This window comes from Cervus canadensis, chromosome 22, assembly GCF_019320065.1.
Source record: "Cervus canadensis isolate Bull #8, Minnesota chromosome 22, ASM1932006v1, whole genome shotgun sequence".
Lineage (NCBI taxonomy): Eukaryota > Metazoa > Chordata > Mammalia > Artiodactyla > Cervidae > Cervus > Cervus canadensis.
Genome location: NC_057407.1, coordinates 57178418 through 57195586, shown reverse-complemented (window position 1 = coordinate 57195586; position 17169 = coordinate 57178418). Strand labels below are relative to the sequence as shown.

Below are 17169 nucleotides of genomic sequence, written 5' to 3'. Positions count from 1 at the left end.
ACATCAAGAAACAAGAAAAAAGCCAAATAAATAACCTAACTCTACACCTAAAGCAATTAGAGAAGGAAGAAATGAAGAACCCCAGGGTTAGCAGAAGGAAAGAAATCTTAAAAATCAGGGCAGAAATAAATGCAAAAGAAACTAAAGAGACCATAGCAAAAATCAACAAAGCTAAAAGCTGGTTTTTTGAAAAAATAAACAAAATTGACAAACCATTAGCAAGACTCATTAAGAAGCAAAGAGAGAAGAACCAAATTAACAAAATTAGAAATGAAAATGGAGAGATCACAACAGACAACACTGAAATACAAAGGATCATAAGAGACTACTACCAGCAGCTCTATGCCAATAAAATGGACAACTTGGAAGAAATGGACAAATTCTTAGAAAAGTATAACTTTCCAAAACTGAACCAGGAAGAAATAGAAGATCTTAACAGACCCATCACAAGCAAGGAAATCGAAACTGTAATAAAAAATCTTCCAGCAAACAAAAGCCCAGGACCAGATGGCTTCACAGCTGAATTCTACCAAAAATTTAGAGAAGAGCTAACACCTATCTTACTCAAACTCTTCCAGAAAATTGCAGAGAAGGTAAACTTCCAAACTCATTCTATGAGGCCACCATCACCCTAATTCCAAAACCAGACAAAGATGCCACAAAAAAAGAAAACTACAGGCCAATATCACTGATGAACATAGATGCAAAAATCCTTAACAAAATTCTAGCAAACAGAATCCAACAACATATTAAAAAAATCATACACCATGACCAAGTGGGCTTTATCCCAGGAATGCAAGGATTCTTTAATATCCGCAAATCAATCAATGTAATACACCACATTAACAAATTGACAGATAAAAACCATATGATTATCTCAATAGATGCAGAGAAAGCCTTTGACAAAATTCAACACCCATTCATGATTAAAACTCTCCAGAAAGCAGGAATAGAAGGAACATACCTCAACATAATAAAAGCTATATATGACAAACCCACAGCAAGCATCACCCTCAATGGTGAAAAATTGAAAGCATTTCCCCTGAAATCAGGAACAAGACAAGGGTGCCCACTCTCACCACTACTATTCAACATAGTGTTGGAAGTTTTGGCCACAGCAATCAGAGCAGAAAAAGAAGTAAAAGGAATCCAGATAGGAAAAGAAGAAGTGAAACTCTCGCTGTTTGCAGATGACATGATCCTCTACATAGAAAACCCTAAAGACTCTACCAGAAAATTACTAGAGCTAATCAATGAATATAGTAAAGTTGCAGGATATAAAATTAACACACAGAAATCCCTTGCATTCCTATATACTAACAATGAAAAAACAGAAAGAGAAATTAAGGAAACAATACCATTCACCATTGCAACAAAAAGAATAAAATACTTAGGAGTATATCTACCTAAAGAAACAAAAGACCTATACATAGAAAACTATAAAACACTGATGAAAGAAATCAAAGAGGACACAAACAGATGGAGAAACATACCGTGTTCATGGATTGGAAGAATCAATATTGTCAAAATGGCTATTCTACCCAAAGCAATCTATAGATTCAATGCAATCCCTATCAAGCTACCAACGGTATTTTTCACAGAACTAGAACAAATAATTTCACAATTTGTATGGAAATACAAAAAACCTCGAATAGCCAAAGTAATCTGAGAAAGAAGAATGGAACTGGAGGAATCAACCTGCCTGACTTCAGACTCTCTACTACAAAGCCACAGTCATCAAGACAGTATGGTACTGGCACAAAGACAGAAATATAGATCAATGGAACAGAATAGAAAGCCCAGAGATAAATCCACGAACTTATGGACACCTTATCTTTGACAAAGGAGGCAAGGATATACAATGGAAAAAAGACAACCTCTTTAACAAGTGGTGCTGGGAAAACTGGTCAACCACTTGTAAAAGAATGAAACTAGAACACTTTCTAACACCATACACAAAAATAAACTCAAAATGGATTAAAGATCTAAATGTAAGACCAGAAACTATAAAACTCCTAGAGGAGAACATAGGCAAAACACTCTCCGACATAAACCACAGCAAGATCCTCTATGACCCACCTCCCAGAATATTGGAAATAAAAGCAAAACTAAACAAATGGGACCTAATGAAACTTAAAAGCTTTTGCACTACAAAGGAAACTATAAGTACGGTGAAAAGACAGCCGTCAGATTGGGAGAAAATAATAGCAAATGAAGAAACAGACAAAGGATTAATCTCAAAAATATACAAGCAACTCCTGCAGCTCAATTCCAGAAAAATAAATGACCCAATCAAAAAATGGGCCAAAGAACTAAACAGACATTTCTCCAAAGAAGACATACAGATGGCTAACAAACACATGAAAAGATGCTCAACATCACTCATTATCAGAGAAATGCAAATCAAAACCACAATGAGGTACCATTACACACCAGTCAGGATGGCTGCTATCCAAAAGTCTACAAGCAATAAATGCTGGAGAGGGTGTGGAGAAAAGGGAACCCTCTTACACTGTTGGTGGGAATGCAAACTAGTACAGCCACTATGGAGAACAGTGTGGAGATTTCTTAAAAAACTGGAAATAGAACTGCCATATGACCCAGCAATCCCACTTCTGGGCATACACACTGAGGAAACCAGATCTGAAAGAGACACATGCACCCCAATGTTCATCGCAGCACTGTTTATAATAGCCAGGACATGGAAGCAACCTAGATGCCCATCAGCAGACAAATGGATAAGGAAGCTGTGGTACATATACACCATGGAATATTACTCAGCCATTAAAAAGAATTCATTTGAATCAGTTCTAATGAGATGGATGAAACTGGACCCCATTATACAGAGTGAAGTAAGCCAGAAAGATAAAGAACATTACAGCATACTAACACATATATATGGAATTTAGAAAGATGGTAACGACAACCCTATATGCAAAACAGAAAAAGAGACACAGAAGTACAGAACAGACTTTTGAACTCTGTGGGAGAAGATGAGGGTGGGATGTTGTGAAAGAACAGCATATATATTATCTATGGTAAAACAGGTCACCAGCCCAGGTGGGATGCATGAGACAAGTGCTCCAGCCTGGTGCACTGGGAAGACCCAGAGGAGTCGGGTGGAGAGGGGGGTGGGAGGGGGGATCGGGATGGGGAATACGTGTAAATCTATTGCTGGTTCATGTCAATGTATGACAAAACCCACTGAAAAAATAAATTAATTAATTAATTAAAAAAATAAAGATTAAAAAAATAAATAAATAAAAATGGAATGTAAAAAAATAACACCTTTTAAAATTGCACCAAAAAATACTTTGCACAAATCTTTGCATGTAAATCAGTGAAGTTAGAACACACCCTCACACCATACACAAAAATACACTCAAAATGGCTTAGAGACTTAAATATAAAATATGAAACTATAAAACTCCTAGAAGTGAGCATGGGAAAAACATTCTCTGCTATAAATTATACCAATGTTTTTTTATTGCCCCTAAGGCAATAGAAATAAAAACAAAAACAAGCAAATAAACAATCAAATTTCCAAGCTTTTGTACAGCAAAGGAAACCACAACAAAACAACATAAAACATAAAACAACAACAAAAAACACCCAATTAAAAAAAAATAGGCAGAAGACCTATATAGACATTTGTCCAAAGAAGATGTACAGATGACTGAGAGACCTATGAAGAGATGCTTGACATCACTAACTACTAGAGAAATGCAAGTCAGAACTACAATGAGGTACCACCTCATATCAGTCAGAACGGCCATCATTCAAGAGCTGGGGAGGGTGTGGAGAAAAGGGAACCCTCCTACACTGTTGGTGGGAAAGTAAGTTGGTGCAGCCACTATGAACAACAGCATGGACGTCCCCCAGAAAACTAAAAATCCAATTACCATATGATCTAGCAATCTCACTATTGGGCATACACCTAGACAAAACTCCAATTGAAAAAGATACATGCACCCCTATATTCATGGTAGCACTATTCACAATAGTCAAGGAAATAACCTAAATCAACAGAAGAATGGATAAAGAAGATGTGGTATATATAAATGGAACACTCAGGTCAGTTCAGTTCAGTTGCTCAGTCATGTCCGACTCTTTGTGACCCCATGAATCGCAGCACGCCAGGCCTCCCTGTCCATCACCAACTCCCAAAGTTTACTCAAACTCATGTCCATCGAGTCAGTGATGTCATCCAGTCATCTCATCCTCTGTCGTCCCCTTCTCCTCCTGCCCCCAATCCCTCCCAGCATCAGGGTCTTTTCCAATGAATCAACTCTTCACATGAGGTGGCCAAAGTACTGGAGTTTCAGCTTCAGCATCAGTCCTTCCAATGAACACCCAGGACGGATCTCCTTTAGGATGGACTGGTTGGATCTCCCTGCAGTCCAAGGGACTCTCAAGAGTCTTCTCCAACACCACAGTTCAAAAGCAGCAATTCTTTAGCACTCAGCTTTCTTTATAGTCCAACTCTCACATCCATACATGACTACTGGAAGAACCATAGCCTTGACCAGATGGACCTTTGTTGGCAAAGTAATGCCTCTGCTTTTTAATATGCTATCTAGGTTGGTCGTAACTTTCCTTCCAAGGAATAAGCGTCTTTTAATTTCATGGCTGCAGTCACCATCTGCAGTGATTTTGGAGCCCAAAAAAATGAAGTCTGACACTGTTTCTACTGTCTCCCCATCTATTTCCCATGAGGTGATGGGACCAGATGCCATGATCTTAGTTTTCTGAATGTTAAGCTTTAAGCCAACTTTTTCACTCTCCTCTTTCACTTTCAAGAGGCTTTTTAGTTCCTCTTCACTCTCAGCCATAAGGGTGGTGTCATCTGCATATCTGAGGTTATTGATATTTCTTCCGGCAATCTTGATTACAGCTTGTGCCTCTTCCAGCCCAGCATTTCTCATGATGTACTCGGCATATAAGTTAAATAAGCAGGGTGACAATGTACAGTCTTGATGTACTCCTTTTCCTATTTGGAACCAGTCTGTTGTTCCATGTCCAGTTCTAACTGTTGCTTCCTGACCTGCATACAGATTTCTCAAGAGGCAGGTCAGGTGGTCTGCTACTCCTGTCTTTTTCAGAATTTTCCATAGTTTGTGCTGATCCACACATTCAAAGGTCTTGGCATAGTCAATAAAGCAGAAATAGATGTTTTTCTGGAACTCTCTTGCTTTTTTGATGATCCAGCGGATATTGGCAATTTGATCTCTGGTTCCTCTGCCTATTCTAAAACCAACCTGAACATCTGAAAGTTCATGGTTCACGTATTGCTGAAGCCTGGCTTGGAGAATTTTGAGCATTACTTACTAACGTGTGAGATGAGGGCAATTGTGTGGTAGTTTCAGCATTCTTTCAGATTGCCTTTCTTAGGGATTGGAATGAAAACTGACCTTTTCCAGTCCTGTGGCCACTGCTGAGTTTTCCAAATTTGCTGGCATATTGAGTGCAGCACTTTCACAACATTATCTTTCAGGATTTGAAATAGCTCAATTGGAATTCCATCACATCCACTAGCTTCGTTCATAGTGATGCTTTCTAAGGCCCACTTGACTTCACATTCCAGGATGTCTGGCTCTAGGTGAGTGATCACACCATTGTGATTATCTGGGCCATGAAGATCTCTTTTGTACAGTTCTTCTGTGTATTCTTGCCACCTCTTCTTAATATCTTCTGCTTCTGCTAGGTCCATACCATTTCTGTCCTTTATCGAACCCATCTTTGCCTGAAATTTTCCCTTGATATCTCTAATTTTCTTGAAGAGATCTCTAGTCTTTCCCATTCTGTTGTCTTCCTCTATTTCTTTGCATTGATCGCTGAGGAAGGCTTTCTTATTTCTCCTTGCTATTCTTTGGAACTCTGCATTCAAATGGGAATATCTTTCCCTTTCTCCTTTGCTTTTCGCTTCTCTTTTTTCACAGCTATTTGTAAGCCCTCCTCAGACAACCATTTTGCCTTATTGCATTTCTTTTCCATGGGGATGTCTCCTGTAAAATGTCTTGAACCTCTGTCCATAGTTCATCAGGCTCTCTGTCTATCAGATCTAGTCAACCATAAAAAAGAATGAAATAATGCCATTTGCAGTAACATGGGTGCAACTCTAGCTATCATGCTAAGTGAAATAAGTCAGAAAGAGCAAGACAAATACCATGGTATCACTTAAGTTTGGAATCTAAAATATGGCACAAATGAGCCTATCTACAAAACAGAAATGGACTCACAGACATAGAGATCAGACTTGTGGTTGCTAACGGTTGGGGGGAGGGAAAGAGATGTACTGGGAGTTTGGGATGGGTAGATACTACTATTACATTTAGATGGATAAACAACAAAGTTCTACTGTATAGCATTAGATCCGATCTCTTGGGAGAAATCAAAATGGAAAGGAATATAAAAAAGAATGTATATGTTTCTATAATTTAGTCACTCTCCTATACAGCAGATATTGGCACAACATTGTAAATAGATTAAACTTTAATTTAAAAAAGAATTATGAGAGAAGATGTATAGCATAGTATAATTAATAAAATTACAACATTTAAAATCAGTGCAGCCATTATGAAAAACAGTATAAAGATTCCTTAAAAAATTAACAAAACTACCATATAATCTATGTATCCCACTTCTGGATATTTATTCAAGGATAAAAATACTTTGAAAACTTATACACACTTCTATGTTCATCACAGCACTATTTACAGTAATCAAGACATGGAAACAATCTTAGTGCCATCAAAAGATGATAGATAGAGAAGATGTGAGATGTGTGTGTGTGTGTGTGTGTGATGAAATACTACTCAGCCACAAAAATGAAATCTTGCCACTTACAACAACATGGATGGACCTTGAAATCTTATGCTAAATTAAATGTCAGATGGGGAAAAACAAATACAGCATGATTTCACTCATATATGGAATATAAAAACAAACAAGGAAGCAAAACAAAAATAAACAAACAAACCAAGCCAAACTATCTGGAGATCCCTGGAACAGAGCACTTGTTACCAAATGGAACAGGTGCAAGGGGAGTGTGAAATGGACCAACAGGATCAGTTGTATGGTGGCAGATACTAAACTTTTGGTGGTGAGCCCATTGTACCATATACTGAAGAAGAAATATAACATTTTATACATGATGTTTATGTTAATATTATAAACCAATATTATCAATAAATTTTTTAAATAAAAAATATGTGATTATATATATATATATACATATATATGTGTGTGTACATGTATATATATACACACACCCACACACACACAATGGAATTCTACTCAGCCACTTAAAAAGAATACAATTCTGCCATTTGCAACAACGTGCATGAACCTAGAGATTATTATACTCAGTGAGATAAGTCAGATGAGATAAGTCAGACAGAGAAAGACATGTACTGTATAACATCACTTATATGTGGAATCTAAACAAGAATACAAACAAATGTATATGTGAAACAGAAACAGATGCAACAGACATAGAAAACAAACTTACAGTTACCAAAGGGGAAGGAAGTGAGGAGGGACAAATCTGAAGTATTGGATTAACAGATACACACTACTATATGTAAAATAGATAAGCAACAAGGATATACTAGGTCACACAGGGAATTATACCAATGATTTTGTAATAATTTTCAATGGATTATAATCTGCAAAAATATGAATCACTTTGCTATACACCTGTAGGTAACATAATATGGGAAATCAACTATACTTCAATTAAAAAACTGTTAGTGCTTTAGAGCTTGATAAAAATGCACATGCATTTTTAATCACATTAACACAGAATGCGGTGTCTGTGTGTATAAATATATATACACAATAGAATATTTTCAACCATTAAAAGGAAGGAAATCTCATTTACAATGACATAGATGAACCAGAAAGACATTACTCTATTTGAAATAAGTCAGAGAAATTATAGAAGCTGATTCTATAGAAATAGAGAGTAGAATGTGGTTGCCATGGGTTGGGCAGGGGTGGGGGAAAGAAAAAGGATGATGCAGGTCAAAGGGAACAAATTTTCAGTTATGAGAAGAGTAAGTTCTGAGCATCTAATAGTGACTACAGTTAATAACATGCTATTGTGTACTTAAAAGTCCTAGAGAGTAGATATTAACATTATCAGAACAACAAAGGGTTAATTATGTGAGGTGACAAATTTGTTAATTATACTGATCTTGATAATTATTTCACAAATGTATATCAAATCATGTTATATACTTTAAACATATACAATTATATTTGTTAAATTTTCCCAATTACTGTTCCATAAAGTTTCAAAAAGACATTTAAAGACAAAGTCAGAATGACTTAATAATTATTGATAATAATAATAACAACTATTATTATTATTAATTCAAAATATTTATTAGGATTCTGTCAGTCTGCTCCTAGAGGAGCAGGGGAACAATGGTGAACAAAACAGCCGAGAGCTTTACTGTTGGGGAGTTTGTGTTTAAGTGGGAGACACATGATACACTAATTAAAAATACAACATAATGACAGAGAGAGCCAAGTGCTATGAGGAGATAAAGGGGTAGAGTCTGAAAAAGGCTGCTACGAGGGGTGGGTGACCAGGATAACCTTTCTATAGAAAGGACATTTAACATAGAGCAGAAGGAAGTTAGCAGTTGCTCTACCAGGAGGGCAGGCAAACTTTGGAAATCTAAAGTACAGCTAAGGCGGAGGGGGTCAGGGTAGGGTGGTTTGTTACAGTGGGAGGGAGAAATTTCCTTTATTATACTGGGTTAGTCAAAAAAGTTCATTAGGGTTTTTCCATAAGAGCCCACGGAAAAACCCAACTGAACTTTTTGACCAACCCAATTGCATCTTGGAAAAAAACTATGACAAACCTAGGCAGCATATTAAAAAGGAGAGATGTCATTTTGCTGACAAAGCTTCATATAGTCAAAGCTGTGGTTTTTCCAGTAGTCATGTATGGATGTGAGAGTTGGACCATAAGGAAGGCTGAGCACTGAAGAATTGATGCTTTCAAACTGTGGTGCACCGTTTATAATTACCAGGACATGGAGGCAACCTAGATGCCCATCAGCAGACGAGTGAATAAGGAAGATGTGGTACATATACACAATGGAATATTACTCAGCCTTTAAAAAGAATTCATTTGAATCAGTTCTAATGAGATGGATGAAACTGGAGCCCATTATACAGAGTGAAGTAAGCCAGAAAGATAAAGACCAATACAGTATACTAATGCATATATATGGAATTTAAAAAGACGGTAACCCAATATGCAAAACAGAAAAAGAGGCACAGATGTACAGAACAGACTTTGGGACTCTGTGGGAGAAGGCGAGGGTGGGATGTTCTGAGAGAACAGCATTAAAACAAGTATACTTTCAAGGGTGAAACAGATCACCAGCCCAGGTTGGATGCATGAGACAAGTGCTCAGGGCTGGTGCACTGGGAAGACCCAGAGGGATGGGATGGGGAGGGAGGCGGGAGGGGGGATCGGGATGGGGAACACATGTAAATCCATGGCTGATTCATGTCAATGTATGGCAAAAACCACTACAATATTGTAAAGTAATTAGCCTCCAACTAATAAAAATAAATGAAAAAAAAAAAGAAAGAAAATGTAATACCTTTCATATGACTGAAAAAAAAAAAAAAAACTGTGGTGCTGGAAATACTCTTGAGAGTCCCCTGGACAGCAAGGAGATCAAACCAGACAATCCTAAAGGAAATCACCCCTGAATATTCATTGGAAGGTCTGATGCTGAAGCTAAAGCTCCAATACTTTGGCCACCTGATGTGAAGAGCCAGCTCATTGGAAAAGACCTTGATGCTAGGAAAGACTGAGATCAGGAGAAGATGGTGACAGAGGATGAGATGGTTGCATTGTATCATCAACTCAATGGACACGAGTTTGAGCAAACTCCAGGAGATACTGAAGGACAGGGAAGCCTGGCGTGTTGCAGCCCAATGGGTTGCAAAGAGTCAGACACAACTGAGAGACTGAGTAACAATAATGATATCTCCATTATTTCAGGTTCTGGTCATAATCATACAAGTAGTGGATCACTCATATAGTATATGTTTCTTGTGATCCTGTAAACCACACTCTGGGCTCAGTGCTGGGGATGGTGGCCTATGACAAAATAAATATAAAAGTTCACCTTGTGAAGGATGAGTGCATGGTGTGTGTAGGCCAGGGGCATCCTGTCCTGTTTTGGGGAGTTTGCCTGAGGAGGCATGTTCTGGCTGAGAAGTAAAGGGTAAAGAGCTGACAAATGGGGAAAGCAGTATCCCAGGCAGAGGGGGCAGCACATGTCAAAGCCCTGTGGTCACAGGGAACACACAGGGTTCAGCTAAGAGCAGTGATGTCTGGGTTGGAGGGACAGCAGGATGCTGGCAAAGGCAGGGATCAGGGCTGTCCACCTGCAGGCTGACTGGGGACTCGGTCTGTGAATTGTGAGCAGCTGGAAGCTACTGAAGTATTTTAGGCCAGTTAAGAGTCTCAGAGCTCAGAGATTCCTTAAGACCTTGGGAAGAACAGTCTAGTTAGGCAGGTTTCAATGTGTCTCTACTTGTTCAGGTTTTCCTACAGGTTTATTTTGATCCATCCAGTGAAAAATTTGCCAACTTTTAATTATCTAATGTAATAACACAAGTGGGATTACACTAAGCAATGAAGTCTCAAAGAATTCCCATTCCAAGATTAGTCCAAGTTATCTGTTTTTATGAGATCATACTTGTTTATTATCCAGAAATTCCAAATATATATTCTAGGAAGAACTTGCCAGTGGTGCTAGTGGTAAAATACCTGCCTGCCAATGTAGGAGACACAAGAGACACAGGTTTGATCCCTCAGTTGGGAAGATCCCCTGGAGGAGGGCATGGCAACCCACTCCCTTATTCTTGCCTAGAGAATCCCATTGACAGAGGAGCCTGGAGGGCTACAGTCCATAAGGTCACAAAGAGTCAGACACAACTGAAGCAGCTTAACATGCATGCACACACGAAGTAGCCTAAAATGTTTCTCAGAGCTTCAAACTCTAAAATCTGCTCTGAAAATGAAGTTGAAGGAATTATACAATTTTAAGACTCTGGAATTGGAGTAAAACATAGAGATAAAAAACATAACCAAAGATTATATTTGGAGATTATTTTCCATGAAAAGGATAATAAAGACCTGCCTAATAATGAATCCAATCAGACAAAGAAATTTTATGAAACTTCTGTTCCATCACAATCAATCCAGTGCCCACAACCACTTATCTAGCAGCTGAGATTCAGAATAAAGAATGCTCTGAGGCACTGCCTGTAAACGTTAAGGAAGAACTTTCTTCTATTAACAAAGTTAATACCTGAACAAACAAAGCCAAAAAGAGCAAACTGATACAGGAAGATCAAGCTCATTAAACTCAGGGAAGCTTGAATGAGGCATTCCAGGTCAAATTAATTGGCTCAAAGGAGTTTATAAAAATTACACAGAAATTACAGAACATGGACTATTGACAACTTCAGATATGCAAATGATAGCACTCTAATGGCAGAAAGTGAAGAGGAACTAAAGAATCTCTTGATGAGGGTGAAGGAGGAGAGTGAAAAAGCCTGCTTAAAACTAAATATTCAAAAATCAAAGATCACGGCATCCAGTCCCATCACTTCATGAAAAACAGAAGGAGAGAAGGTATAAGCAGTGACAGGTTTCCTCTTCTTGGGCTCTAAAATCACCGAGGATGGTGACTGCAGCCATGAAATTAGAAGACAACTGCTTCTTGGCAGGAAAGCCTAGACAAACCTAGACAGCATATTAAAAAGCAAAGACATCACCTTGCTGGCAAAGGTCTGTAAATCAAAGCTATGGTCTTCCCAGTAGTCATATACAGTTGTGAGAGTTGGACCCTAAAGAAGCCACTGCAATGAAGAATTGATGCTTTTGAACTGTGGTGCTGGAGAAGACTCCTGAGAGTCCCTTGGAGAGCAATGACATCAAACCAGTCAGTCTTAAAGGAAATCAACCTTGACTACTCACTGGATCACTACAAACTGTAGAAAATTCTTCAAGAGATGGGAATACCAGACCACCTGACCTGCCTCTTGAGAAACCTATATGCAGGTCAGGAAGCAACAGTTAGAACTGGACATGGAACAACAAACTGGTTCCAAATAGGAAAAGGAGTACATCAAGGCTGTATATTGTCACCCTGCTTATTTAACTTATATGCAGAGTACATCATGAGAAACGCTGGGCTGGAAGAGGCACAAGCTGAAATCAAGATTGCCGGGAGAAATATTAATTACCTCAAATATGCAGATGACACCACCCTTATGGCAGAAAGTGAAGAGGAACTGAAAAGCCTCTTGATGAGGCTTTCCCGACTCAATGGACATGAGTTTGAGTAAACTCTGGGAGTTGGTGATGGACAGGGAGGCCTGACGTGCTGCAGTCCATGGGGTCTCAAAGAGTCAGACACAACTGAGAGACTGAACTGAACTGAATTGATTGGAAGGACTGATGCTAAAGCTGAAGCTTCAATACTTTGGCCACCTGATGGAAAAAGCTGACTCATTGGAAAACATCCTGATGCTGGGAAATATTGAGGGCAGAACAAGAAGAGGGTGATAGAGGATGAGATGGTTGGATGTCATCACTGATGCAATGGACTTGAACTTGGGAAGACTCCAGGATATGGTGAGGGACAGGGAAGCCTGGGGTGCTGCAGTCCTTGGGGTCACAAAGAATCAAATATGACTTGGCAACTGAACAAAAACAACTATAGAATGTGGAGGGGAATAGGCATGAAGGTGCAAATATCAAGGCAGAGACTGTGAAAGATACTGGTTTTACTTTTGTCATATTCACAAACTCAGAGAAAACCAGAAGAGAAGGATATAAGAAAATTCAAAAGTAGCTGGACTTGTGAAGTGATGTATTAGGAACCATCTTAAATTTGGAACAATAAAAAGTTAAGAGTTTATACAGCTGACATTTCCAGTGCATATCCTTAACATCACACATGACTCTCTACCCGGGTGCTTCCTCCCAGCCCCCACCCCAGGAGGCCAGGAGTGTCTAAAGGTCAGTGGAGTAGTCCTCAACCACTTGTGGCTGGGAAAAGAAGAAACACTCCTACCTTTCATTTGGTATATAGGACCACTCTGAAACATCTCATGTACTATATCCCAGATCACAATCTACAGATCTGATTATTAATAGTTCCTTACTGGCTGCTTTCTCTTGTGTGTCTCATTCCCTCCCCAGCCCCCTAGTATTTCATGGGACCACCTGCTAAATAAACTATTTCACTTAGATCCTTGTCTTTTGGAAAAACATTTCTAACAACCAGGAAAGAGGAAAGTGGGATAAGGGAGTAGAAGTAAACATTTTAAAGCAGTTTTTTAAAAGAGAGCTTTTTTAAAAAAGAGCTTTATGGTCATATATTTGTGATATTCCTAAATGAAACAATAGCTTAACCATATTAAGAGGTTCAGCCTTCCTAACTCTATAGGTAATTTGAAAGTTAAAAGGAAATGTGAATCTATCTTTGGGCTAATAAGACAAAATAATTGTCATGTTTTAGATTTCTTCTTACATACTGTACAGATCTCCTGGCTCCTCCAACCCACCTCAACACACACACAAAATTATCATATTAGCAATTCTAAACTTATTAATTCACAGTCTTGGGAATAAATCTGCTTACTTTTAGTTTGCATTTTACTTGTTCAGGAATATATGATTACTTAACACTTTTGTGATTAAGTTTTTATTATTTCTGAAAAAGAGTAAGAAGTAGAACAAAAGAAAATTATTCTACCAGCAACAAGTAGTAGCTGAGTCATATCCTTATTATTAAGAGATTAAGTGCACAGATAAACCTTCAGTTTTCAAGGTACAATTGTAGACTGGTCCACCAGTCTCTGCATCTTCTCATGAAGCTAGTTTCAATAACACTAGCCAAATAAATGAAAATTGATCCCTCAAAAATACTACTTGACATATTCTTGTATGAAAGGACTTTGTAAAAAAGGGCTGTTATTTCCAACTTCCACCCTCCTTGGAGATTTATTCTGAACCCTATCCCCAGGGCTCTGCTGTGCAATAGACTAGGTTAAAAAACAAAGATGGACGTGTCTTGATTGTTTGACCTGATGAATGAGATTTCAGAATATTTCCCTGAAATCTGCTGCATCTACAGACTACCATATCTGTTTGACAGATTCAGAACAAATGATATATGATCAGCATAGGAAGATTCTCACTTCATGATAATTAGTGAATTGCAAAGGAACCCCAAAACCATGCTAAAGAGTCTCAATTCATCAAAATAACACTCTTTTACCCAAGAAGCAACCAACTTTGTAAATATATGTATAAGTAAATATATCATCATTTATTCATTCACATAATAAAATTTATTCTGAACCTATTATTTGCCAGATGCTAGGACAAGCATTAGGACTTTAAAAACCCTTTCCTTGACCTTGAATGTCTATAGATGAATAAAAGAATCATGTATACAATAGGTGCAATTAAATGTTCCAAGTGACATGTTGCAAACCAAGTCTACTAGTTCATTCACAGATTCATTCAACAAGTTTTGTACACCTATTGTGTGCTGAGGATCATTTCAATTACAAGTAATTGAGGGGCAGAGTTACCTTAAAGGAAAGATATAGTTGGTTATTTTAAATATGTAATGGCACGATTCTACACATGTGTATTACCTGGCTAATTGAAGAAAACTTATTAGAGGTAAATGTCTTTCCTTTGCACACCAAGAAAAGAAATGAAAGCCCAAACCAGTTAAGAATGATGTTTGAGAACCATAAAATAACTGTCCTTACCAGGAGTACAGAATTGTTCCCACAACAGATGTAAGTCTACTGCTTTCTTGTTTTTGCTTTGCCAGGCCAAAGTCAGCTACAATTAAAAAACAAAGCAATTTTATTATATTTTCCCAGAATTAACACTGTTCCTTAGCTTTTAACATTCTGCAGAAAACAAAATAACAAAAAACTATTACAATTCACAAGAGAAAGTTTTTCTTGTCTTTCCCTGTCAAAATGCCCCATGTACAATATTCTGAACCATTCCCAGTTTTCATTAATGGTATACATACATTATGCCATTATATGTATTGACATAATAAGATCTATCATTAAAAATATTAAAATAAGTCTTGCTGACTGAAAGATAGGACAAGGCACTTTTGAACTTGTAATTCTACTTTTTAGATTATTCTTTATAATTTTCAAATAAATAAAATGAACCTAATGTTTTGGCATATGGTAGTCATCATCTAATGGGCCAAAATAAATAAATAAATATGCTAAGCCTAAATAATCACCATGAAGATCTGAAAACCTGAAATTAATGGCATCTATCTGTATGAAGTCACAGTAAATACAATATTCACAGTTAAATCAAAATACATATATAATAATATGCTTAATGTTAATATAAAAGATTCTAATTTTTAAACTATAACACTAAATATTTATATTTAACATTAGTCCTAGCTAAATTCTTCCAAGAGTGTTCAAATACTTCTCTTTTTAAGCCACTCAACAACTAATATCAAAGTGGTAGAAACAGATACTCTTCCTTTTACTATTGTAAGGATTTGCAAACTTTTCAAGAAGTTTAATTACTAGAATTACACAAAAGTACAGAGTTGAACAAGGGCAAAAATTCAAGTTGCTATTCCTAGTAAAGTTTGATGTTCACAATATGACTTTTTTAAGTGCACTAAATATGTATGGAATTTCACTGTGATAAATTTTCAATACAACGTACTTGATTGTCTATAATAAAATGTCTTTGACAGGTTGAAAATATTTTGAAGTACTTGACTTTGTTCATAGTAATATTAATTTGTGTTATGAATAACAATCAGGTCAGTTCAGTCACTCAGTCATGACTCTTTGCGACCCCATGGACTGCAGCATGCCAGGCTTCCCTGTCCACCACCAACTCCCGGAGTTTACTCAAACTCATGCCCATTGAGTCAGTGATGCCATCCAATCATCACATCCTCTGTTGTTCCCTTCTCCTCCTGCCTTCAATCTTTCCCACCTTCAATCTTTTCAAACGAGTCAGTTCTTCACATACCAGTGTACTAAACAACAACCTTGAATTAGCATAGGTTTAGCTGCTTACATATATTGTCTGTGCTAATACTCAACAATGGGATAGCAATTATTATAGTTAGTGCCTCTTAGTGATTAAAAGGAGAAGGCAATGGCAACACACTCCAGTACTCTTGCCTGAAGAACCCCATGGACGGAGGAGCCTGGTGGGCTGCAGTCCATGGGGTCGCTAAGAGTCGGACATGACTGAGCGACTTCACTTTCACTTTTCACTTTCATGCTTTGGAGAAGGAAATGGCAACCCACTCCAGTGTTCTTACCTGGAGAATCCCAGGGATACGGGAGCCTGGTGGACTGCTGTCTATGGGTCACACACAGTCGGACATGACTGAAGTGATTTAGCAGCAGCAGTGATTAAAGGCAAGGACTCTGGAACCAGACAGGCTCAATTCAAACCCCAGCCTCATTATGTGCTACCTGAGTAACCCTGGGGAAGTTATTTAATTTCTGTTTGTAATAGTTTTCTTATCTGTAAAAGTAGTAAGTACTATAATATTAAAATGTGAATAAGTTAAAATATACAAATGTAGTATATATATCACAGTGATAACCAACTGATATATATTGTTATTTAATCTCACAGTGACCCATTTTACAGATGAAGAAACGGAAGTTCAAAGAGAATATAGGTAGAAATGAATAGTTACACATGAATTTGTGGTTGTTCAATTCTAAAGCCCCAAATCCTCATCAAAACACAATACAGTAGCTGCCAACAAAGGAAAATCAGGCCTAGGTAATTTCATTTACAAAATCAACCAAACATTTAGAGAGTAGATGTCAGTCATGCCCAAGCTCTACCAGAAAACAGAAGAGGAGAGAACACTTTCCAGCTCAGCTTACGAAATCAGTATTACCCGGAACCAGATCCAAACAAAGGCATTATAAGAAAAGAAAACCACAGGACAACATTTCCCATGAGAACAGATGCTAAAATTACCAATAAAATATAAGTAAATTCAATCTAGAGGTATATTTAAAAGGATAACCCATAATAATCAAGTGGAGTTTATGCTAGAAATACAA

The 17169-nt window shown here is 37.6% G+C and overlaps 1 protein-coding gene across 2 annotated transcripts in view; it reads right to left on the bottom strand.

Moving 5' to 3' along the window:
* NEK10 (NIMA related kinase 10) overlaps positions 1-17169 on the bottom strand; it is a 290181-nt gene that overhangs the window by 150197 nt on the left and 122815 nt on the right. For both annotated transcript variants that reach the window (XM_043443207.1, XM_043443206.1), the window contains one exon: positions 14839-14914. In XM_043443207.1, coding sequence (XP_043299142.1) covers positions 14839-14914 — 76 coding nt within the window. The remainder of the gene's footprint in view (positions 1-14838; positions 14915-17169) is intronic.